The sequence below is a fragment of the Jaculus jaculus genome, chromosome 8, assembly GCF_020740685.1.
Source record: "Jaculus jaculus isolate mJacJac1 chromosome 8, mJacJac1.mat.Y.cur, whole genome shotgun sequence".
NCBI classification, from domain to species: domain Eukaryota; kingdom Metazoa; phylum Chordata; class Mammalia; order Rodentia; family Dipodidae; genus Jaculus; species Jaculus jaculus.
In genome coordinates this window covers 84,812,589-84,838,745 of record NC_059109.1, presented here as the reverse complement: position 1 = coordinate 84,838,745, position 26,157 = coordinate 84,812,589, and the positions used below count along the sequence as shown (strand labels likewise).

The 26,157-nt window shown below is 43.9% G+C and overlaps 1 protein-coding gene across 2 annotated transcripts in view; it reads right to left on the bottom strand.

The window, feature by feature from the left end:
- Window positions 1–640: 640 nt before the first annotated feature.
- The window catches only part of Cds2 (CDP-diacylglycerol synthase 2), a 62,366-nt gene continuing 36,849 nt past the window's right edge, over window positions 641–26,157 (bottom strand). The window contains exons 2-13 of one of the 2 annotated variants that reach the window (XM_004661495.2): window positions 18,429–18,562; window positions 17,443–17,539; window positions 16,159–16,256; window positions 13,414–13,553; window positions 12,746–12,804; window positions 11,247–11,329; window positions 8,840–8,927; window positions 7,652–7,720; window positions 6,500–6,652; window positions 4,308–4,427; window positions 3,582–3,685; window positions 641–3,003 (exon numbers count right to left, since the gene is read on the bottom strand). In XM_004661495.2, coding sequence (XP_004661552.1) covers window positions 2,871–3,003; window positions 3,582–3,685; window positions 4,308–4,427; window positions 6,500–6,652; window positions 7,652–7,720; window positions 8,840–8,927; window positions 11,247–11,329; window positions 12,746–12,804; window positions 13,414–13,553; window positions 16,159–16,256; window positions 17,443–17,539; window positions 18,429–18,562 — 1,278 coding nt within the window. In that variant the 3' untranslated portion in view covers window positions 641–2,870. The remainder of the gene's footprint in view (window positions 3,004–3,581; window positions 3,686–4,307; window positions 4,428–6,499; window positions 6,653–7,651; window positions 7,721–8,839; window positions 8,928–11,246; window positions 11,330–12,745; window positions 12,805–13,413; window positions 13,554–16,158; window positions 16,257–17,442; window positions 17,540–18,428; window positions 18,563–26,157) is intronic. The other variant, XM_045157179.1, reaches the window with a different exon arrangement.

The window sequence follows — 26,157 nt, the reverse complement described above, 5'->3', positions numbered from 1 at the left end:
GGAGTAAAAGACAAATGTGCACTTTTGGACACTGAAGTGGTCAGGAGGGTGGGACATGCACACATAAAGGGAGAACTTGATTTCCCTGTGAGAAGTATGAGCAGAACTTACCAGGTGACAGCCTGGCTCCCTGTTTCTATGGGGCCCTCTAGTTCATTTACTCCTTATTTCACCGGTTATGCAACAGCTCAGGCAACGGTGGGGCTATGGGACTCATCCTTGTCCTGCAGGCAGAGTAACATGACAAGTATTTCGCCATTCCATTTCATGCCCTGGGGAAGCTCTGCCAGGTACACAGCTAGTGGATCTCATGTGGACCTCAGAAGCCTGTTCAAAATGGATGAGATACAAACCAAAAAGAAAAAATAAAACTGGGCATGGTGGCACACACCTTTAATCCCAGCACTTGGAAGGCAGAGGTAGGAGGATCACCATGAGTTCAAGGCCAATCTGAGACTACATAGTGAATTCCAGGTCAGCCTGGGCTAGAGTGAGACCCTACCTCAAAAAAAAAAAAAGAAAAGAAAAGAAAAGAAAAACAAAAATGTGTAATTCTGAACTACACAGAATGTATAACCACATAACCACACCAGGTGGGAAATATCAGCCTACACACGAAAGTTACAAAACTGAATCATAATGAGGGAGGGCACAAAGATTTAGTCATTTTATTTCCAACAAAACCAAACCGGGTCTTAAGCAAGGTATGAACACAATTAAGATCAGCATGGTGCATGTTAAGATCCTGCAATCCTGTCAAAATGGAACACAGAAACAGTGCGCTACATAGCCACAAGGTGGCGTTGCTCTCCTGGTTACTTGACTGGGAAATTCCTCCTCTTAGTTTCTACCAGAAAAAATTAAACCCAAGCTGTGCCTTTGGCCTCCTGCTGACAACTCTAGTGTGCACCCATTTTGGTTTTCCACCCACACCATCAAGACTCACACAGAAACACCAGCCTCAGCTGTTTCTGCCAAATTCACCCACGAAGGATTCTATAAGCCCCAGCTCCCCAACTAAAAGGCCTGTGCTCAAGAACCCCACCAAATACCCACAATGGACAATGTGAGAGAAATGAGGTGTCCTTCTATCAGAAGGCATTCTTCCGTCAGAAAGCTGCAGTCTCACTCCTAGTCACCATGGGCTCATCTTGGGCAGCATTTGGCAAGTGCCTGAGTGCACTTCATTCCAGGTATCCAGGACATGGCTCAAGAGCCACTGGTGGTATGAGCTTCTTTGCAGACTCACAGAATTAGTGGGCTTAGGAGACAGGTCAGAAGATGAGCCTTGAGAGCAATGCTTCCTACTCAGAGCCACACAGCCAAAACTGAAACCTCTGACAGTAACTCTTTCTTTTAAGGGGCACTTGGACCTGAAACAGGAAAGCCTCAAAGCGGAGATGGAGGTAAAAGTTCACAGAGAAGCTGTTGCAATGCTGTGCCCTGGCGAAAGGCCAGAGAGGAACATGTGAACCGAGACACTGCCAGGGCTCTGACTGCTCAACAACGCTCAACGGACAACAGTGAGCTCTCAGGGAGGCAGTGAGGCCAACTTGGAAACAAAACATTACAGAGCAAGGTGCCGAAGCAAGTCTTCAGGCCCTCGTTGGCAAGGGAAACCACCATGACATGGGATAATTTAGCATGCTTGAGCCATGTTCTCTCGCCTGTGCTCTTCCCAAGTCAATGTCAATCTATAAGATCAGGAATGAATGAATCACAGTTTATACAAACAGCAGGTCCCCAGTAAAATACAAACTACACTTTAAACTTGTCAGATTATGTAAAAACTGTACATTTAATCTTCAGAACAGCCAAGCCTCTCATTATGTTGGGTTTGCCACAATTTTAATTCTATGAAGAAGTCATGGTACAACTGAAATCACCATAAGAAACAAGTGACTTAAAACAAACACACATACATACACTTACCTCAAGAGTACTAAGCACACAACACAGCAGCGACATGGGCATTCAGGCAAAAAGTATGAACAAAAAGCCCTCTGTTCCCTGCCTCCCAGGAGAAGTCTCCAGGAAGGATTCAACAGCAGCAAGCCTACAGCATAAACATGAACAGCCTTATCCCTGAAAAGATACAGTCTGCTGCGCCACCCTCCAAGAGCCATGGGAGCATAGGGGCTAGGGCTCAGTTACAGTACATTCCACTGCATACCCCACACTATTACAGTAGGGTTTTTCTCTAGACTATTGTAAATAGTTTTCTTACTCCCTGAAAACAGTAGAATTTGAACCCTTCTTCCAGTTCATGAAGGTGAGACCATACCATGTGGCCTCGGGCAGGATCTCAATGTGACTAGAATGCTCACCTGATCAAGCTGTCCCTCAGACCCACAGAAGACAGCTCTCCATAGCTCCCAGGGAGACAGAGCTGAAGAAGCCCCAGTGAAAGGTGTCCAACACAGCAGAGGCAAACATCCATGCACTCCAGCCCAGGTGAGGAAACCCTCTGAACCAGTCACACAAAGATGATGTCCACTCTCTCACACAGCCCAGAAATAAATAGCTTGATTGAGGGGGATAGGCAAGAACCACCAGACAAACATCCTGAGCTGGTGTGTTACTCTCTTCCCTGCTACTTAATACTGATGTTGTAAAAACACAAATAGTTCTTCTATCCCTGTGACTTCTTTCAACTCAGTTTACTCACAACCCAAATGACAAACAGACCATATATACAGATTCTTTTAAACTCACAAATAAAAAATATACTTTACCAAAAGAAAAAAAAAAAAAAGACAGTGAGTTGAAGCTTGTCATTGTTGAAGTCACAGCAGCTGGGCTGGTCTTGGAGACCTGGCCCCCACTCAGTCCTGCTCTAGCTCTCTGGCCCTCCTGGCCCTGGGTGGCCCCTACTCATCCTCGATGGCAGATGTCAGAATTCCCTTGTCAGTCAGGTGGGACTTGAGTGTGTTAAAAATGTGCAGCTGCTGATCTGGCCGCAAGGTCAGGAACTGCTGAATCAGTTTACTTGGGTTAGGGCCCCTACAACAGAACACAAAGAAGCACTCTTGAGCAAGGTCCAGCTGCCCTGTGAAACCAGTTACCCAAATGGCTACTCTGATCTCTAATGGGGGTAAAGGATCTAAGAGAATCTGTAAAAACTCAAAACTGTGTTTGTATTTAAAATGTTTTTCAGAATGCAGGTGTAGACAAAATTCTAGGATTGCGCTAGGCATGGTGGCGCACACCTTTAATGCCAGCATTTAGGAGGCAGAGGTAGGAGGATCATTTGAGGCCGGCCTAAGACTACATAGTGAATTCCAGGTCAACCTGGACTAGAGTGAGGACCTATCTCAAAAAAATAAAATAAAAAATAAAACAAAACCAAAAAAATCTAGGATTGCATCATCCTTAAAAACCCAGCACCTGCCGGGCATGGTGGCGCACGCCTTTAATCCCAGCACTCAGGAGGCAGTGGTAGAAGGATCACTATGAGTTCAAGGCCACTCTGAGACTACATAATAAATTCCAGGTCAGCCTGAGCCAGAGTGAGACCCTACCTCAAAAAACAAAACAACAACAACAAAAAAAAGTTTTATTCAGGTGGAATGGCACTGTACCTGATAAAACTGGCAATGTATACGTTCACAAATGTAGCCATCAAGTACTGACAGTCAAAGCGATCCATGATGCCTCCGTGGCCAGGAATGGTGTTGGCAAAATCCTGTTATAGGAAGAGAAAGGATGGATGAGGCAGCCAAGTCCCAAACAGATCCACCCCAATGTCCAACTACTGTACTGAGGAGCTGAGGGTAATGGAAAAAAAGGACTGATTCAAATGCTCAGATCACAGCACATAATCTTAAATTACAAAGTGTTCTTTTGGGGCTGGAGAGATGGCTTAGCGGTTAAGCGCTTGCCTGTGAAGCCTAAGGACCCCGGTTCGAGGCTCAGTTCCCCAGGCCCCACGTTAGCCAGATGCACAAGGGGGCGCATGCGTCTGGAGTTCGTTTGCAGAGGCTGGAAGCCCTGGCATGTCCATTCTCTCTCTCTCCCTCTACCTGTCTTTCTCTCTGTGTCTGTCTCTCTCAAATAAATAAATAAAAAATTTTTAAAAAAAAGTGTTCTTTTGTTGAAACAGAATTAAAAAACTGAAGAACAACTTTAAATTTTCTCAGAAGAAAGTTCGTTTACCGACCCCTCTTGATTTGCCACATGGGTCAAGCAAAGCACACATCAACTGCATAACCTGGTAAGGGGGTGGCAGCTGATGAGGTAGGGAAGGAGAGATAAGAGCAGAAGAGAGACAAGCAGGGGTGAGGTATGAGGACATAAGTATTCCCTACTTTGATTTTAAAGGCTCGTTTGAATCCACTTGCAAAGAAACCTCCAAAGGGGCCAATGAGCGAAGCAAACGTGGAGAGGGCGATGCTGTGGATCTGAAAGGGATACATCCGGACTGTTTTCTAAGGAAAACAAACAAAGTAAGAGTCAAGGTGTGTACAAATCCAGCTTTATTACACGTTATTAGAAATAACTCAATAATACTAGCTCATATGTTCTAAATCAGTAAGGAGACTGGACACTCCCCCATTCTTGTACATTTCTAACACTGGCCTAACAGAAGATATTAATATATTCTGGCATGGCACAGTGCTGCAGGCCTGTAATCCCAGCACTTGGGCAGGACATGCAGAAGAATCCGATGTTCAAGATCAGCTACATACGAGGTTTGAGGTCAGCTGGGGTGACATGAGACCCTATCTCAAACAAAAAGAAACATTCTGTAATCAACCTGTTATGATATTTTGGTGGAAATACATGAAGAAAATTTAGCCTTGGCCTTACACAGATTTATAATTTAAAAGTATTTTAGTAGTCTTTGCAAATAATTATGGCATTCTTTGTCATTAAACCAGAAATTGACAGGTGGTTGCTTCTTAAGAGTCAGGTACAACCCCAGTATGGTGGCACATGCCTATAATCCCAGTATGGGAGAGGCTGAGGCAGGAGGATTCCAAGTTCAAAGCTACACTAGGCTACATAGTAAGACCTTGTCTTAAAAAATCAAAAGCCAAAAGGAAATTAGATGCAATGAGGAATGTAAAATCCTACTACCGAACCTACACTTCCTCACACTGAAGTCCACTTGTCTACACACATTGAGGATGTGTTACCCAGGCATAGCTGTGCAACACCACACACTGACCATTTACAAAACACTGGTCAAAACAAGCACAGCAGCACATGCCTTTAATCCCAGCATGGGGAAAGCTGAGGTGGGAGGATTGTGTGAGTTTAAGGACAACCTGGGCTACACAATGATAGCTTGCCTCAAAAATGCAAGTTAGAGGCTCAATTAAGGTATTTGCCCATGAAGCCATAAGGACCCAGGCTCAATTCCCCTGTACCCACAAAATGCTAGAAGCACAAGGTGGCATGCATCTGGAGTTTGCGGTGGCTGGAGGCTCTGGTGTGCCCATTCTCTCTCTGCTTCTTCCTCCCTCTCTCTCAAATACATATTTTAAAGCAAGCAAACAAACAAACAAAACTAACAAAAAATAAATAAATACTGGGCTAGGCATGGTAGCACACACCTTTAATCCCAGCACTGGGAAGGCAGAAGCAGGATAACCATGAGCTCGAGGCCACACTGAGACTACATGGTGAATTCCAGGTCAGCCTGGGCTAGAGTGACACCCTACCTTGGAAAACCAAAAACAAACAAACAAAAATTGGTCACTAAGCTATGCGAATCTTCGAACTGTAGCACACTTGTACCATCTAATGTTGACTATCTCTGGAGAAATCATCATGCTTCCCTAAACTCTGTCACTTGAAACAACTGCTGTCAGTTATTTGCTTTGAAGGAACCAACTCCATTCTTTTCAAGTAAACTGTCTATCTTATACCCAAGTCTGAAAAATTAGTTCTTTTCAATGAAAATTATGTTTCCAGAACAAAGAAGCTAGTCAGCTGACAACTTAAACAACTGTACAAACATGTCTTTTGAGCACACATTGTATGTCAGTATTCAACAGAAATATTTTTGTGTACTTTCCATTTTGGTGGAAATTAAATTTGAAGTATATGCACGGGTCAAGACTTAGTAAATTTACAATATCATCAAGGACAAGATCAATTGTCTCGCCTGCTTCCGACGGTATAGTATAAAGCAGGCAATGACCTGCTGGTCTAGGCAGTGTGGTAACTTTAACTCATATCCCATGCCAGAAGTTTTACACATCATTAATTCTGCACTATCAAAGCAAATGTTAGCAGAGCAAACTAGGTCCATGAAAATAATTGGGACCTCGTCAAATCTTCTAAAGAGATCTTAAGATTCTCAGGGAACATACAAAACATACTTTTAAAACCACTGAGCCAAATGATGTGAAGTTGAGAGGGAAAAGGCTCATCTTGCCCTCACATCCTGACTTGACTAAAACAATTCTCCTTCACCCTACAACTCTCATTTTGGAGAAAGGAGTCACTGTCCCACTATCCCAACTGCTCACCCCATGTGAGTGGTACATACCCAGCCAATGATAGACTGGATCACCCCCGGAATGTTGTACTCCTGCAGACGGAACAGATCAGATGGTTCACAGTCCACAGTGAAGCTGTTGGTATCATTGTTGTACTCCACAGGACAGACAAAGCATCTGTATCCGGACATCACATAGGAGAGCTGAGGATGAAGAGCAGAGATACAGGCAGACAGACCAGTTGTACCCATCCAACCTGGATGGCCAACACCTAGTTGGACAGTATCCTCCACCTCCCGCCTTGCACAATTGCTCACAGGCTATGCCAGAGGTTCATGTTTCATCACATATGTATTTTACTTGAACTTTTTAATTAAAAAGGTTCATATGTTCGAGTGGGGTCCCACACATGCACTCAAACACACAGGTCCTGAAAGACCTTGGGAAACATTTCAAAGGATCTGAGCAAAGAACTACAACACATTTCTTCCCACTTGGAAGAGTCCTTTTGCTTAGGATCCCGTAACTCGCTGATTTCTGGAGGAAGGTCATAGAGAGAAAATATACGGAGAAGCCACCAGCCAGCACTAAAGGAGCAACTGGCCTGGAGATCAGAAGCAGGGAATGATGTCCTCAAAGGGCTAGAAGATGGGCCCCTCCAGGCAGGTCACATGCAGAAAGTCTGGGTTAAAGAAGTATATCTCACCTCACCCCTTACTCTTACCAGTCGTCACCCTAATCTTAAAATACCAAATGCAGCCAGGCGTGGTGGCATACACCTTTAATCCCAGCACTTGAGAGGCACAGGTAGGAGGATTGCTGTGAGTTTGAGACCTGAGACCTGAGACTACATAGCAAATTTCAGGTCAGCCTGGGCTACAAGACCTTACCTCGGGGGAGTAAGAAAAAATGCCTAGCCAGTGACACTGCCTGCTAGTGTCATGATGCCTGGGCATGAGAAGACATACAAGGTACACATATGTGGCCCCTGTAGCCAAGACCCCATTTGAAAACTGGTGCATAAAGGACTGATGGTGCTGCCATGCCAGTTATACAGTGTGCTGTGCTCCTGCTCATTGTTGGGGCAAGGCTGTCCTTGGCAAGAAAGTCCATGGCCTGGGACTCTCTACTCTCCTGCTCAGGCCTTTAAGGATGACATGAGGCCTTGTCCACTCCCCACCTGGCTAGCTGCTACCACCTACCAGAAGACCAAACACCACAGTAGCAAAGAAGCCTCCGATAAAGCCTTCCCAAGTTTTCTTTGGAGAGAGCTGCAGACAGAAAGAACACTATTAGCAAACTCTGGCTGGGAGATAATTACTTGTTAAGAGTATGTTTACGTAAAATCCCCACGTGGTTTATCATGACAGCTTCTAAAACTTCCACAATCTTTTTTTCTCTACCCTATATGCTTCAGTTTTCTTTCTCATTCAATTGGTCACTCAATTTTTCTCTGGAGGGGGTTCAAGGTATGGTCTCACTCTGGCCCAGGCTGACCTGGGATTCACTATGTAATCTCATGGTGGCCTCAAACTCATGGCGATCCTCCTACCTCTGCCTCCTGAGTGCTGGGACTAAAGGCGTGAACCACTATGGCCAGCTCAAATATTTTATTTATTTATTTGAGAGAGAGAATAAATAGGCACACCAAACCCTCCAGCCACTGCAAACAAACTCCAGATGCATGTGCCCCTTTGTGCATCTGGTTTACATGGGTCCAGGAGAATCGAAAGGGATCCTTTGGCTTTGCAGGCAAATGCCTTAACTGCTAAGCCATCTCTCCAACCTTCAAATATTTTTTCCCAAATCTTTATATATTACAAAACTATACACTAATTTAATGACAATACTCATATCCAGATCAAAGCCTCAGAAGTATGACTAGCTTATTAAAAATTTCATTAGAATTTTTAAGGCATGTGTGTGTGCTCATGCATGTGGAGGCCACAGGACAACCTCAGTTGTTATTTCCCACAAATACTATCTAGTGTGTTTGTGACAGAGTCTCTCATTGGCCTGGAGCTCACCAATTAGACTAGACTGACTGGCTATTGAACTCCGGTGATCTCTGGGTCTCCTCCTCCCTAACTCTAGGACTGCAAATGCACACCATGATACCCAGCATTTTTCCATAGGTTCTGGGGACTGAACTCAGGTCCTCATGCTGACAAGGCAAGCACTTTAGCAATTATCTTCCCAGCCCTAGATTGTTTTTAATGAATAATTATCAATGTTTCCTTTGGATTTCCCTTCTTACATATCCCCAGGATAACATGAAAACAAGACCACAGTGCATACCAGCTGGACTTCCTCCCTCAAAATGACCTGCTCATATAGAACATGTTACCATGCCCTCACAGTGACATTTCATGTTGAGGTGATCCACATACCTTGATGAGTGGGGTCCGGCCAAAGAAAAACCCAAACATATAGGCCATGATGTCATTACAGATGACACAAGAAATAGGAACAATGAACCTAGAAAATGAATCCAAGTGAGGATCAACTCTACCGAGATGACAGGACCTCAGATGCCCACCACACAGACAGTCATAAATTTCAGCACCAAAGTAACTCATGTTATACTTGTAGCTCATAAGGTTTAAGTTGAAAAGAAAGAAAATAAGTCAGTTAAGGTTGCAAAAGCTTGTAACTCAAGCACTGGGAGGCTGAGGAAAGAAGATTCAAGGGTGGCTGGAAGGGGAGGAGAGGGGAGTGGAGGGGAGTGGAGGGGAGGGGAGGGGAGGGGAGGAGAAGAGAGGGGAGGGGAGGGGAGGAGAAGGGAGGGGAGGGGAGGGGAGGGGAGCAGAAAAGAAGGGGAGGGGAGAAGCCATACCTAGTACCTGATACTTGACAGGCATTTAGATAATCATTGAATGATGGACAAATACATGGACATAACATTTTATAAACATCATTTGTTCCTTTTTCATTACAAAGTAGTACACAATAAAATATAAAGGTATTTTAATTACCTCCATTTCCCAAAATAAACTTTTTAAAATTTTTTTTTGTTTATTTATGAGTGACAGACAAAGAGGCAGATAGAGAGAGGGGGAGAAAGAGAGAGAGAATAGGCGCACCAGGGCTTCCAGCCACTGCAAATGAACTCCAGATGTATGCGCCCCCTTGTACATCTGGCTTATGTAGGTCCTGGGGAATCAAGCCTCGAACCGGCATCCTTAGTCTTCATAGGCAAGTGATTAACCGCCAAGCCATCTCTCCAGCCCCCAAAATAAACTCTTAAAATCATTTCTAATTTTCCCTCTAATAATCTACCTTCATACACACATACACACACAGATATACACATATATGTATATGTATACACACACACATATACATACATACACACACACGTTTTTTGAGGTAGGGTCTCACTCTAGCTCAGGCTGACCTGGAACTCACTATGTCGTCTCAGGGTGGCCTTGAACTCACAGTGATCCCTCCTCCCGAGTGCTGGGATTAAAGGTGTGCAACACCATGCCAAGCTTCACCTTCATATTTTTAAGGATCTGTTTTATATCTATTTCATAGCTGAAATTTTTCACTGTTTGTTACTAGCACTAGCACACCTTGTCTTTCCCTTAGGATGACACTGACAAAATCCCCAAGGTGAAAAGCTACATTTCTTCTCTATCAGCCCCAATGCCAATCTGGTAACGTCCACCAGGAAGAGGAGCAGTTTTCACACTTATACCAATTTGCTCCTCTCATCACTCTGACACTTTATGAAGTTCCTCTATGCCAGTCTAACACAACATAAACCTCAACTTCCTAGCCCAGCAAGTAGAGGTGGCATGTCCCAACTTCCTATTTGAGGGAGGGGTTTAAAGCATCTGTAGCCTTCTTACTCTGTTTACCAACCAACTTCTACAGTATCAACTTCATTAAGGCTTTTAGCACACTCTCTGTTCTATAACTATTATTCAGTCTTCATTAAAATTTTTGTATTAAGTCACTCATGATCCAAGTGGTATACTTGGCCCTAAAAAAGGACTTAGTACTGTAGCACTCTTGGCATTATTTTAAATGTAGTAATGCATAAGGCAAAGATATGAAAAAGCTCTTTAAAGAGGAGGCAGACTCTGCGGTCTGGAAATGAGGAGTGTGGGATTGTCAACTGTACTATTCGGCTCCTCTCTCATCATATCAGGGTGTGGGCCTTTCCCCTCCCACTAAGATCACCTTCACAGTTGACCTGCTAACTTCTACCAACATTGCCATTTCCTGGAGAAACCAATGCACTTCTGAAATAAAATCCACTTGGTGGCAGCATGTCATTCTTTTGGTTCACTGCCAGATACTATTTGCTAATATTTATCTATATTCATAAAGGAAATCCATTTCTCCTCTCTATAAGCTTTGTTATAAGAATTAGATAATACCCAACAGTGTTTGGTCCAGTTTCTTTTTCTAAGTATTTCTTTCTAAAATCACCTGTATAATAATTCAACTATTCAAGTTTGGGACTTTGTTATTTTTAAGTTTGTAATTTATGAGGAAATCATGAATTATTTCCTCTATGTTTTCAAATCTGTTGCCACAGTTGTTTACCTGTGATGCTTAACTAGACTACTGGTTCTAGTAGGGCAGTTAAAGCAGTATCAAGTCACTTGGAAATGTACTAGAAATTCAAACCAGGCTCCACAATCAGCAGCTAATGCTGTAACTAGCCAGCAGGGAGTGCTAGTGGGCTCTAGGTAAGAAACACTTGGAAGGTGAGGCAGGGTTCCTAGCTGCCTGTGTGCGAGTAACAAAATAAAAAGGGAAATTCTTCCTACTGCCATTACTCACCAGATCATTCCTTCAAACAGGTTGTGGATAACAAGATGTGACTGGGTTACAACTATCAGTAATGTCACATGCGTCCACCCAAACTGCAAAAGAAGCAAAATCAACTTACTAAAAGGTTCTCCTCCAAAATAACTTCAAAGAACAATCATTAACACATAGAAAGTTACCTAGAAATAAGAAAAACACCTGCTTTTGTACCTGGCTTATTGGAAGTGAAAAGGTATTAGAAAGGGCCTCTGGGAGCAACACATTGTCCTTCCCTGATTAAGTCTCACCAAAAGGAGGGACTGATGTCCAGCATGGTGGTGCATGCCTTTAATCCCAGACCTGGGGAGGCTAAGGTAGGAGGATCACTGTGAGGTGAAGACCACCCTGAGACTACATAGTGAATTCCAGGTCAGCCTGGGCAAGAGTGAAACCCTACCTCAGAAAACCAAAATCTCAGAAGACAGGAAGATTGTAAATAGGTCATCCTGAGCTACCTAGCAATATCCTATGAGAAGAAAGAGAACATGAGAGGGGAGGGGAGGAGGAAGAGAGAGAGGGGAGAGGAGGGGAGGGAAAAAGAAGGGAAGGGAGGGAAAGAAGAGGGAAGAGGATAGGAGGGGAAGGGAGGAAAAAGGAGGGAAGGGGAGAGGAGAGAAGAAGAGGAGAAGGGAGGGAAAAGGAAGGGAAAGGGAGGGAAATGGAAAGGAGAGGAAGGAAAAGGAAGGGGAGGGGAAGGGAGGAGAAGGGAGGGGGGAAAGGAAGGGAAGGGGAGAGAAAAGGGGGAGGGGAAGGGAGAGAAAAGGAAGGGGAGAGGAAAAGAGGGGAGGGGAGGGGAGAGAAGAGGAGGGGAAGGGAAAGGATGGGAGGGAAAGGGGAGGGAGGGAATAGAAAAGAAAGGGAAGGGGAGGGAAAAGTTTGGGAAAGGGAGGGAAGGGAAAAGTGAAGGGGAAAGAAAAGGAGGGGAGGGGGAGGGAGGGGGAGGGAAAGGAAGGAAAAGGGAAGGGGAGGGAAAAGGAGGGGAAGGGAAGGGAGGGGAGAGGAGTGGAAAGCCTCTAATATACTAGGAGCCTTCCAAGCCCTGAAGCCTGGGTACGTTTTCTTTTCACATTCAGCGAGATATTCCCAAGTTGAGGAAGGGAATGATCAGCACTAAGTGAAGAATCTGTCTCTTACAGCAAGGACTCTAAAGTTGCAGCTTGGACCTTGCCTGAAGCCTAGCTTCAAGGGCCTGGCCAAGAGGAAAAATTACTCAGGTGTGAGTTAAATAACAGTGACTGGGTCTAAGAAGAAGAACTGCAGAGGCACTACTCATTCCTGTTCTAGTTTCTATACTCACACACAAACAACTTATCTAAATTTTGATCTGTCACACAAAGTAGGAAAGGCCTGTTTAGTTTCTACAGATCATCTGACCAGCTTGTTAGTTTCTGTAGAGCTTCCAGTAAACCAACAAATTTCCACTCCCCCACCAGCGCACGCACATGCGCACATACACACTCCCCTTCCCTTACCATGTAGAACTGCAGTCGATAATGCTTCTTGACCAGACTCAGTACAAACATGCAGAATCCTGGTTGGAAGGAGGTGGAAGGAGAAAAAAAAAAAAAATCACTCAGCATTTCTCTTCCTCCTACGCATTTAACTATGTTAAGTAGTCCATTGGCTAATTTTGCAGCTGTTAAACTATATATAATTTCAAAGCCTAGAGGAGAAAAAGTAGTTTGCAGTCAGAAGGAAAAACTATCACAATAGCAAAGCCCTTCAGTTTTAGCTCTAAAAGTTGAATTTCAGAAAAATGAAGTTCCTATCTCACCTCTCTAAGGTCAGTCTTTCAAACCCAAATCCAGGAAAACTTCTACCACACTACAATCACTCCCATAAAGATGGTGCCCAGATGGTTATTTTTCAGTCACACTGCAGAATCTTTGCCAGCAAGAGCTGGAACAAGTCCACACTCTGCTAACCTCCTAGAAATGTTGCAATCCAAGGATAGGTGACATAGGCAAGTGTTCCCCACAACGCAAACATTCTGGGTTTTTGCTGTTTAGAGCTGCTACAGTCAGTGTAATACAGAACCACAAGCTCCCTCCCTAGTGGCCAGTAACATCACAAAAATTTAACCAACTTCTACACAAGAACAGAGGAACACAAGGGAAATGGTGAAGCATGTAATACATACCTGTCAGGTACAGGGTAAAGGAAATAAACCGGTGGTATTTGCTGAGAATCCGCAAAGGCTCCTCTCTCTGAACCAGAGTGAAGAAGTAATCGGTCACTGTCTCACCATAGAAGAAATAGTTTACACACAGGAGAAAATACCTGGAAATGAAGACAGAGCAGTGCCACGGGAGCACGTGCAGGTTCTCATCATGAGGTTGTCAGTTCTAAGGACAAGACAGAGAAACAGCCCACCCCACCTCAAGACCTGGGAATACCTTAAAGAGGGACAAATGAACCATGATTCTCAGCTCCCCTCTGACATCTTTCATTCCTTCTCCATCACAAATGTGGGACTCAGTTTAGTCTTTTTGCAGGATTTCCATACTTAACCTCAGGACCCTCCAGGTCCTGCTCCAGGCAGAACCAGCCTCATCTTGTCTGTGTAGGCACATTCCCACTCTTTCCACAGGAACTCAACACTCCCATCAAAAATGGCTCTGGCTTCACTGGCCTGCTCTGCTCTACCTCTTCCTTGCCCACAACATCCTCTTCACTTACCTGTTTTTGTAAAATAAATAAAAATTTTAAAAAGTTATTTCTTTGTGTGGTGGTTTGATTCGGGTGTCCCCCATAAACTTAGGTATTCTGAATGTTAAGTTCCCAGCTGATGGAGATTTGGGAATTAATGCCTCCTGGAGGTAGTATGTTGTTGGGGGGGGGCAGGCTTATAGGTATTATAGCCAGTGACCCCTTGCCAGTGTTTGGCACACTCTCCTGTTGCTACTATCTACCTTATGTTGACCAAGAAGTGATGTCCACCCTCTGCTCATGCCATCATTTCCCCTCCCATCATGGAGCTTCCCCTCAAGTCTGTAAGCCAAAATAAACCTTTTTTCCCCACAAGCTGCTCTTGCTCGGGTGATTTCTGCCAGCAATGCAAACCTGACTGCAACATTTTGAGAGATAGCTGGAGAGAGTATGGGTGTGTCTGTGCCTCTTGCAGCTACACATGAACTGTGGACAATTATGCCATATTGTGCATCTGGCTTTAAGTGGGTACTGGGGAACTGAACCTGGACCAGCAGGCTTTTGCATGCAAGCACCTTTAACTACTGAGTCATCTCCCCAGGCCCCCCTATTTTCATCTGTTGCTCAAACACTATTTTCTTTAAGAAACTTTATATGATAACTAACATGCTATCTACCACCCACATTTATTTCTATAGCAAGTAGTACTTGAACATTTCCTTAAGCAATTAGCTGGGCTCTATCTCAGAGCCTCTCCTCCTTGGAAGCCTGGCTCTTCTGCTAGCATCAATTCTGCACTTAAATTCTTTTCTCAACTGGAGGAAGGGCGGGGGGGGGGGGGGCGAGGCCACAACTCATATCCCTTTGCACTATCTATGATGCTTCTGAGTATGGGACCATGCCATACCATCCCAACTCTCAAAAGGGATGCTCTTTTCTTAGTTGTAAAACTCAAGCTGAGAGTAGTGGCTCACACCTTAATCCCAGCATTCTGGAGGCTGAGGTAGAAGGATTTCTGTGAGCTCCAGGTCAACCTAGGTTAGGATAAGACCCTGACTCAGAAAAACAAAAAATAAATTGTGAAATTCAAAAACTCCCACATTGGGTTTATTTTCATTATATGAAAAATGTTTCCTTTGGTAAGTAACCACAGCCAGGATGTGGACCTCCTGAATACATTAACAAAATCCAAAACCCAAAGCCAGGTGTGGTGGTACAGACTTTTAATCCCAGCACTCAGGAGGCAGAGGTAGGAGGATCATTTTGAGTTCAAGGCTGCCAGAAGAAAAAAAAAAAAATCAAAACCCAACTGCCCAGCTATAGAACAGCCATGTAAGTGGACCTGCATCTTTACATAGAGGACAAACAAAGGTCAGATGTCAGCTTGAACTACTAGGTAAGAGGAAGACACATGGGAAAGGTGTCAGCTCCCTTGGCCATGACCAAGTTTCTAAGGTACAAAACACTAGTGTCTTGTCCACTAAGCCACAGGCCAATCCCTATGCCCCCAGCCAACAGGAGGCTCTGTATTTGCCTGAAATCTTATCAGCACTAGGCAGTGTTGTGCTCAGCTATTACCATCCAAGAACAGTGTGGCCAACAAAGCAAAGCTCAGGTCAGGAAGGGTCATAGACATCCTCAGTTCTTTTTTTTTTTTTTTTTTTCTATTAACTTTGGATCATCAATTCTTGATTGTGCTTTTGCTTATGGCATCACAGGCCTTTCCTAAGAGAAAGAGAAAACAGAGTTTCTCTGGAGGCCTAAATCCTGCCCATGATGGCACCCTGAGTGCCTCAGGAGAAGCAGGGCTCCCACATCACAGTTTAAAACTATGACACCTCAACAATCTGTTTTAGTGATAAGGAAATAAAGTTGCAGAGCTAGCAACACCAACACCAGAACCTGACAACTTCTCAGGTGACTCTAGAGGGATGCAGGCTATTTCAGCATATAAAAGACACTGCTCTAGATGGGAGAGGGAGCCAAATACCTCAGAAGCCTAAGGAATCCTAATAGCAAGGCATGCCCTGTCACAAACACTAGGGAAGACTCCAGACTCTCAAGCCTACAAAGGCAGCCCAGCCATACAACCCTATCTATGAAAGACTCAGTCTCAACTGTACTGTTCAAGTCTGCAATGATCACTTTATTTCTGCCCACCATCACTGCAAAATACCTGCCATAAAACACATCATCCAAATCAGGTTATGGCACCCTGTGGAGACAGAGAGCTTACCAGCTGAGGGTCCTGAACCAGGGCAGGTCATAGGAGTGGTACACATTATAGCCAATAGTGATTATCTCATGGAAACACTTTATCTGAACACACATCACCTGGAAAGCACAGAAGAGTTAGAGAACTCACCTTAGGATCTTTGGAAAGCGGAAAAAAATAAGTCACAGGCTGTGTAGTTTGAATAGATGCCCCCCAATATATTCAGTGTTTTATTAGTTTGTAATTTGGATCTACGGCCACCTGGCTAGAGGCAGTTTAGGGTCCAGCCCTAAGGTGTGGTGGTGGGTTTGAGATTTTAATCTAAAGATATGCAAAGTGTGCCTAGCTGGAGTTCCTGAAGTGTGCTGTGTGGTATGGCTTTTGGCTTGTACTTCTCTATCTCTGCTTGGACCTGTGAAGACATGCCAGCTTCTTCTGCCATTATGGAACTTCCCCTGGATCTGCATGCTTCAGTAAATATCCCTTCCTCCATAACTGTGCCTGGTCTGGAAATTCATCTGAGCAAACCTGAAGCTGTCTGCTACACAGGCCTTTAAGAAAAAATATATTAAAGAAATTTTCAGTCTTAACTCTTCCTTCTTTCTCTCTCATATCATTTGACAGCAAAACACATCTCTTTACATCACAGAGTACGGATCCAATTTTTCATAATAAAACAAACAGTCCCAATTAATGTGTCCCAATTAATCGTTTGTCCTAGAACCTCCAAAACCTCACCCAGTTCCCTAACCCTTCTAACTCTGGTTTAAAAATATTGTGACAGCTAGAAGTGATGGTATACGCCTTTAATCCCAACACTCAGGAGGCAGAAGTAGGAGGATCTCTATAAATTCAATGCCAGCCTGAGACATAATGAATTCTAGGTCAACTTGGGGCTAGAGTGTGATCCTACCTTGAAAAATAAATTATACATACATACATACACACACACACACACACACACACACACACACACAGCCTCAAATCCTTTGCTCAGCATTAGCTGCCATCAACTGGCCCTGGCCCTGCCCCTAACGGCAGAAAGACAAAAACAGCTCTGTGGAGTAGAACTACTTAATGGAAGTTCTAAGCCCAGTACTGAGGCCCCAGGACAATAATAAACAAATCTAAGGGATACACAGACACAGCCAGACTAAGAGGGGAGGGTATTAACCTTACTCAAAGATGGGAGTCATAGATGATCTAAGACAAAAGGGCTCTGAGGCTCCTGGGGCTGTGCATTCCCAGAACCAACCAGTTCAGGAGAAGCTGGAGGCAAAACTCAAAGTGCACAATGGTACTTACAATCATCATTAAAACCATTGGTCCCAGGTAAATGATGATGAAGAAAAATGCAATCATGGCCAAAGTCAGGATTCCTCTCACCCACCAGTTCTTCCATCTATGGGACAAAGTAGAGAAGGAGAAAACACCATTTAGGAGCCCAGAAAGAACCAAAACACAAACCCAAGGGAAATGGGCTTTTTCTGAAGCACAGGGCCTTCAACTTAGTCCTTTCAAGAGCACCTCCTGCACCTCAACAGAGGCACTTGCCCCATGCTGGTGGGAACAAGCCCACAAGCACCAAGGCCTCACTCACAATCAAACTCCGCAGGTGCAGAAAAACACCCAGAACACATCATAAGGATATTGTCGGGGAAAAACAACTAGGAAGATGTAGTGTCCTCTGCTTCTGGCTTCCATGGCTGTTCCCATTTGGAAAAATGACAATGAGCATCTTTCCTGAAGGTGGCTTCTACATGGCACAGCCCTGCATCACAGTGAAAATAACATTATCACAAGGCACTTTTATAAGCACCTTATATATTAACTAGCTCAATCCTCAACACAGTTTAATAAATTTTAATTCAAATGGCATATTTAAAATCAATAAATATATGTGATGAAATGGAAGCACAGGTCCTATAGAAAGCAAATGGTGAGGACAGGATTTGAATCTAGCAGCCATGTCTTTACCCACTGTAAAGTATAGTGTCACAAAAGGACAGCCGGGGAGCACACATGGAATCCTTTCGGATAATCCTTTGGGGACTTAAAATTTTTGTTTCTCATCTACCCACACAGCTGGTATTGGAGTTTTATCCCTGGAGTCACCAAAGTTAGATGTTTCCTATTTCTTCCTGTGGAACTAAAGGAATTATTTGCAATGGGTAAATGTGAAAGAGAGGAAGGATTCATTGAATTAGAAACTCCAAGAGCCTAAGTCTCCCATGGCATTGGAACACAGTGCCAAGCCCCTCACAAGCACTTGCATCACTAAGCCAGGTTACCTCGAGGACAAGTTGGAAAGGGCTCTGTTGAGGACCTCTGGTGTATCATCGGAGGTTGGCAGGGGAGCAGGTTCCACTCTGCTCTCACTGTCTGATGCAGTCTCTCCATCTACCTTTGCTTCTGATTCTGACTCCTATATAGCAAAAACACAGAAAAGGAAAACATGAAAAATGCAGAGTAAACTATTGAAGTGTGAGACTGGCATGGGAGCTCTGTAGAAAAAGATCCCCAAAACTGCCTGACACAGTCAGAGAAGAACCAGATGGAAAGCAGTGTCCTGACAACATGCCCAGACATCTGAACCTCGCAATCTGTTTACTTAGGGGGAGGAGGGGCTATGAAATAGACAGAAATAGCTCATTTGTATCCAAAGAAGGCAAAAGGGAAGTAATGACTGTTTCCTACAGGCTTATCCCTGAGCCTGCCCTTGCTTGGACCAGGCTCATCTGCCTGTCAGGCCTTAAGTACCCAGGAATATCCATCACTTGTACAGGCAAGAACCTTTAATTGCTGAGCCATCTATCTCCCCAGCTCCAGTCATCCACTTGCGAAAACTCCACTAGCACTTGAGCCTCAAGGTGTGGCCTCTGCTCTGCCACCGTATGCTATGGACTCTCACAGCTTCCACAGTGTCCAACTAGCACCGACCAGGCTCTCTCAGGATGAATCAGTGAATGCCACCATACCCAAAAGCCAGAATATGACTCTGTACATCATATGAGTACACTATGAAAAGGCTGCCAAAATCTATAGCGGCCGCACCTCTGTTCCATTCAAGTTAATGGTCTAGCCAGAACAGCTGCTGTCCAGGCCCTATCCTTGAAGGAAACATCTGCAAAAACTGAGCTTGTTCCCAGCCTGGAAGAGGGGGAGGCTATGCTGTACCAAGCGACAGGCTCTTCTGAAGCCTATAAATCATCTTATTTCTTAGGTCTTTTATGACTTAAAGGAATTTGGAAGAGTTGCTGTGAGAAGTAGAGGGAAAAGTCCAATCACTTACAATTTGAGCAATAATTGCTCCAGTAGGGAGAGCATGCCCACTACCTATGAGTTTCCAAACAGAACTGGAGACAAAAACAGCCCTGTCTACAAACAAAAAACTGCAGCTCTGAGAAGTTAAAGTGTCTAACCCAATGTCCCATATTAATCCACGTCATCTGATTCCAGTATGTTCAGCCTGCTACATTTTCTTTTATTTAAACATTTTGGAACCTGCTAAGAAATTCAAAACAGGGACTGGGGAGATTGCTCGATGGTTAAAGGTGCTTGCTTGCTTGCAAAGCCTGCCAGCCTGGATTGGCCCAGGTTCGATTACCTAGTACCCACATAAAGCCAGGTGCACAAAACAGCACATACATCTGGAGTTAATTTGCAGTGGCAAGAGGCCCTGGTATGCCTGTTCATTCTCATTCTCATTCTCATTCTCATTCTCATTCTCATTCTCATTCTGTGTCTCTCTCTCTCTCTCTCTCTCTCTCTCTCTCTCTCTCTCTCTCTCAAACCAGGAAATTCAAAACAAAGTAAACTAGAAATAGTAAACAGATGTTTTTCCATACCTTCAAAGATTTTTTGAAATATGTATAAATACTGAAAGTCATTTTTTAAAAGTTGAATAAGTCTGAATTTCCTTCATGACTAATTTCATGTTTGCTGGTCATTTGGATGTCTTCGTCTGTGAAGTGTTTGTCTATCTATTGATCAGGTTTTTCATTTTACTTAGCCTTCTCCCTTTCTTTTTATGACGTTACAATTTTTACAATGTACTACACTTTTAAGACCTTTGTGTCACAAACGTGTCCTGCTAGCTTCATATTCTCGTAGACTCAGGCTTTTTCTCTCTCCTCTCTCCTTTGCGATGACCACATGGAGACTTTTTTTTCCCTTTTTTTGGTTTTTCCAAGGTGGGATCTTACTCTAGCCCAGGGTGACTGGGAACTCACTCCATAGTTCCAAGCTGGCCTGGACCTCCAGTGATCATCCTACCTCAGACTCTCAAGTGCTGGGATTAAAGGTGTACACCACCATACCAGGCAGTTTTTCTGTGTGTGTTTTCAGATTCTGGTGCTGGGGCGGAAACCCAGGGCTCTGAGTAAACTAGTTAAGCACTCTGCCACTGAGCTAAATACGAGTCCCAACCACAATGGAGACGTTTTAACTGTCTACCAGACTGACCATAAACTTCCTAAAGACTAGACTATGGCATCTTGTTCTCATTTCCTCATGCCTGACCAACAGCAAAATGCCTTCTAATGGGTAGAAGGGTGAAGGGTGGAAGACAGGAATTAATTCCAGGTGTGGTAAAGAGAGACCAACATGATGCCCTCATTGAGATGGCTATTTCTAGTTTCTTTACAATGTTGAGAGACTCAACAAAGAGGACGTTAGCCAAGATGGACTGCCGGTGCAAGAGGATTTGGTAAAGGACCCAAGGATGGTCTACAATAGAGAAAAGCTTCAGTTTCTACCACAGCAGCACCAGAGGGCTCTGAATACTTCTGGTGCCCTCACTTTATCAACGGGGCCAAGTAAGGACCACTGCTCCGGTAGGAATTCCTTTTTTCTTTTGCATTGCGTTTATTTTGCTTTACAGTACTGGGAATTATAGCTGGGGACTCCAATAGCTCTCTTAGGCACTTAGGGTGACTGGGCCCCTGAAAATAAGAAATAAGAATGTCTTTGGGCCTATCCTTGCTAGAGATCAAAGGGTGATCTGGACTCTTATCTCCTGTCTAAAGATCTGTTTTTCCACAAACAACCCGGGACCCTCCTGGGAGGAAGGTCTCTCCTAGGATTTAAAATCTAGCCCTATGCAATTGTTTGAATCTTATTCTCTAGTCTTACCTACTCCTATAGATTGAAGCTGGAATTTTCCCTTTTGATAAAGGAACAAAAAAGCACATAGTATTTGTACATTAATGTTTAATAACTAATAATAAACTTGAAATGGTAGAATATGTTATCAGCCTAATCCTAGGTAGTCTTATGAAAATGTATCTCTTAATTATTTTTGAACCTGTATTCACATTGTTTTTCAAGATATCTTAAGTTATATTTTTTCTTTTTTTTTTTTGGTTTTTCGAGGTAGGGTCTCACTCTGGTCCAGGCTGACCTGGAATTAACTCGTGTCATCTCAGGGTGGCCTTGAACTCATGGGCAATCCTCCTACCTCTGCCTCCCGAGTGCTGGGATTAAAGGTGTGCGCCACCACACCTAGCTTTAAGTTATATTTTTTCTTTTTTTTCCAGAGCTGCTTCTTATTTTGGGGCTGTTTTTTTTTTTTTTTTTTTTTTTTTTTTTTGCATGGCTTAATTTGTCAGGGTCTGCATCCTTCTGATGAGACTTCTGACAACTATAGCAGATGTTTTGCTTTAGTCTTCCAAGGGTCATTTTGTTCACATCTAAAGTCATGTGCTCATTAACTTTGGGGACTATTTTGCATGAGTGTTAGTACAATTTAAAACCCAGTTGACCTCATTGCATGTCACCCTATGAATGTTGACAATGGAAGGAATGCCTTGCCTGTAGTATACTGTTACTTCTGGACTGAAAAGCTAGAAGAGAAACTTACTTTTCTTCTCTGTGTAAATCAAGATGGTCTAGAGTGTCCTGGATGACCTTGGCAGATGCAGTGAGCTGATAGTGTTGGGATCTCCATTTGGGTAGATTTACAATCTACAAGCAATATTAACTAGACCAGACAGCTTTCACAGTTCCACAAGTACACATAGGCTTCCCCACCTCCTTGCACACTCACTGGTTACTGAACTTTTAAACTGGTATTGTAACATTACAACAATGTTTGTGCGCCAATTTTATAAACTTTTACAGTGCAATATGTTACTTTTCTGGGGCAAACCAAAGGTCTATTTCTCAAGGTTCTTGCTGCATATTTGGCAGCATTTGATGGAGGATCTTTTATACACTTGTAATAGATAAAATAAATAAATAAACCAGATTGCAGTTTTTGTTTTTTAATCGTAAACCATGTACCAAGTTTCTGGTCAAAATTATGTAGGGTAAGTTAAACTTAATTGCATTCTGTTAACCAATATGAGTGTATTTCTTGTGCATAGTTATGTTGAAATAAAGTTTGAAAAGCAATAAATAAATAAATAAATAAATAAAATCTAGCCCTAACATTAGGGTTGGTAAAGTTCAACCCCCAGAACTGGGTGTCATGTCTAGCCTCTTCCTGAGACAGCCCCTAGCCCAAACCAACCATCTGTCCCTCAGCTCATCTGAGTCAGAAGGTAGAGCCCACCACCATAGGTTAAAATACATTTGCAAGGGGAGGACAAGGTCTCTGTGCACCTGACCTCTCCTGAACCTCGAGCTGGTGCTGAGTTTCCCCTTGGTTCAGCCCAGTAAGACCAAGTGGAGGGGACAGCCCCCAAGCCCTAACTTTCCACATGGGCTCTTTCTCCACGTAGCAAGAGCTCTTTGTACTTTTTTAAAGTCCTTTCTACAGTCTTCCCAGGCCCATCACATGGACTCTCAAGCCATTTGTGTGTATTCATTTTTCTTTCCTTAGTTGTATACTTCCCTCAATAAATATAATAATTTAATAATTATCCTTCTCAGTCTTATTTTATTCAATTCTTTGATTAAAATTAGATATGAACCTAGGGTTTGGGGTTCAAGGACTTTCCTGAACCCCTAGCACCCTGTGACACACCCAGTCTTGTGTATGTTAGGCCAGCATGCTAACACTGATCCATACCACCTAGCCCCATGTAGGGATTTCCTGAAGAGAGATAACCAGCTCTCCCAGGGCCGTGTCCTACTCCACTGTCCCAGAGGATCTGAAATGTATCAACACCTCCAGGATTGCCCTCTCCAGCTAAATGAAATGAAGACATTCAGAATGGCTTTACATTCTTTGCCATTTACACTCACACCTCACGGACAGCCACCCATAAGGTAATAAAGCAACATGATTATCTAGCTCTGCCCCTAAAACTCAAGGCTTCAAAGCATCTATACCACACCCCTCCCCATAAGCTGCCTACAGATACCCCAGGGCATCTACAAGCCCAGGAACTGAGCCAAGCACTGCAGAAGGCCAGAACAAGGTTATTTTTAACTTAACCATCCTGTTGTCAAGGAGACTCACAAAGACTGCTGGATCCCTAGACAAGAAGGGCAGGAACAGAGCCTGGGAATGATAGAGTTAGAGGGGAGAATGCTGAAAGTCTCCCTGGTTGGGCATGGTGGCACACATCACTGGGAGGGTGGCCATGAGTCTGAGGCCTTCTTTGTGTTCCACAGTGAGTTCCAAGCTAATCACGCTACATACTGAAACCCTGTCTCAATATAAATTAAAAGTCTGGGCTGGAGAGATGGCTTAGCGGTTAAGCGCTTGCCTGTGAAGCCTAAGGACCCCGGTTCGAGGCTCAGTTCCCCAGGTCCCACGTTAGCCAGATGCACAAGGGGGCGCATGCGTCTGGAGTTCATTTGCAGAGGCTGGAAGCCCTGGCGCGCCCATTCTCTCTCTCCTCCTCTATCTGTCTTTCTCTCTGTGTCTGTCGCTCTCAAATAAATAAATAAATAAATAAATGTCTCTCTAGACTGTTTATAAACTTTTTGTGACCCTTAAGCCCAGCACTACATCCCCCAAAATCTTGATTCTGCTTCCTCCTAAAGAAGTGTAGAGAGTATACGGAGGCGCAAAGCAGGAAAAGTTAATAATGAGCACTCACAAGGACCCTGAGACAGTTGTCATTACCAAGACCTCAGTGAGTTGGTTAAGGGCTAAGATATGAAGCAAAGGTTCTGAAGGATAAAGCCTGAAAAAAAAATGACTCCCAGGTTTTACCTGCCTCCAACAATTAACTTCAGGTTCTCACAGAAATAAGCATTCTTGCTGGGCATGGTGGCACATGCCTTTAATCCCAGAACTCGAGGGGCAGAGGTAGGAGAACTGCCGTGAGTTCAAGGCCACCCTGAGACTCCATAGTGAATTCCAGGTCAGCCTGAGCTACAGCAAGACCTTACCTCAAAAAAAAAAAAAAAAGAAAAAGAAAAAAAGAAAAAGAAAAGAAAAGAAAAATAAGCATCCTTGGAGCCCCTACCTGGAGGCACCTCTGGGCAAGAAACCAAGACCTATCTCATTATCCCACCAAACATGTGGGAAAGGTGAACCCTGTGAAGGGAAGAGCCAGCTAGTTCACTAGCTCCTAACCCCTAAGCCCATGTTGGGAGATCACAAGGAAACAAGCCATGGGAACAGAAACCTAAGAGAGCCTGAAGGCCTGTGATTTTCTGGTCTCTACCTGAAAGGGAGTCAGGTAACTTTGTTAGGTAGTTTAGAGTGACTGGGCCCCAAAATGATTGTCTTCACAATCTTCACTTTGCTGGAGATCAAAGAATGATGTGACTTATCTCTTGTCTAAAAAAGTTCCCTAGATCTTGGGCTGGAGAGATGGCTTAGCGGTTAAGCGCTTGCCTGTGAAGCCTAAGGACCCCGGTTCGAGGCTCAGTTCCCCAGGTCCCACGTTAGCCAGATGCACAAGGGGCGCACGCATCTGGAGTTTGTTTGCAGAGGCTGGAAGCCCTGGCGCGCCCATTCTCTCTCTCTCCCTCTATCTGTCTTTCTCTCTGTGTCTGTCACTCTCAAATAATAAATAAATAAAAAATCGACAAAATATATTTAAAAAAAAAAAGTTCCCTAGATCTGTTTTTCTGCAAACAACCTGAACCTATCCTGGGAGGGAATTTCCCTTTCCTAGAATTTAAATCTCAATCTCATCCTGACATTGTGGCTGATCAAATTCAGCCCCCAAAACTTCCAGTGCCTCTTCCTGAGGCAGCCCTTAGCCCAGACAAATCAGCCCTCACTCTGGCTCACCTGAGCTGGAAGGTGAAACCCACTTCAATAAGGTTATAAATGGATGCATGCCAGGAAACAAGCCTCTACTCTCCTTTGGCTGACTGAACTCTGAGGTTCAGGTAAGCTTCCCTCATCTCCCCCCATTTCCCCCCACCCCTTACTCCCACATGGGCTCTCTACCCCTTCCTGCCTTCCACATGGCAGGAGCTCTCTGTGCTTTCTCCTCTTTCCTACTTTTTGTTTTCTATTCTTTCCTACTCTTAAATCTAAATCTAATAAAGTCTCTCTAAACCTTACCCTCTGGTCTATGGATTTTAATTCTTTAAATTCATAAGACAAGAATCTGGGGTACTCTGAATTTATTGATGCACTGACGGATTGGTATATTGGCAAGAAACCCCTAAATTCCAGCTTCATCCCTGGTCCTCAGGCAAAGACCTTCCACTTGGGGAAGGAGCTGCTCGTGTCTGGATAAAGGTAAATGAGTGGCGCAGAAGTTTCCACACTGGGCCCAGAAGTCAGGGCTCTGGAACCCAAGTTCCTGGCCCCAAGAAAAGCAGTACATTCTGGACCATGAATCAGAGGCACTGGGCCTATCCATCAGTTTACTGTTTCTGGAGATAGCAAGACAGAAAGATGCAGGAAAGGAGAGATAGCTTAGTGTTTAAGGTGCTTGCTTGCAAAGATTAACAACGTGGGTTCAGTTCCCCAGTACCCATGTAAAGCCAGATGCACAGAGCGGCACATGCATCTGGAATTTGTCTGCAGTAGCTGGAAGCCCAGCACTCCCATTCTCTCTGCTTGCAAATAAATAAAAATATTCTGGAGATGGAGAGATGACTTAGCATTAAGGCACTTGTTTGTGATTCTCCAGTACCCACATAAGTCAGATGAACAAG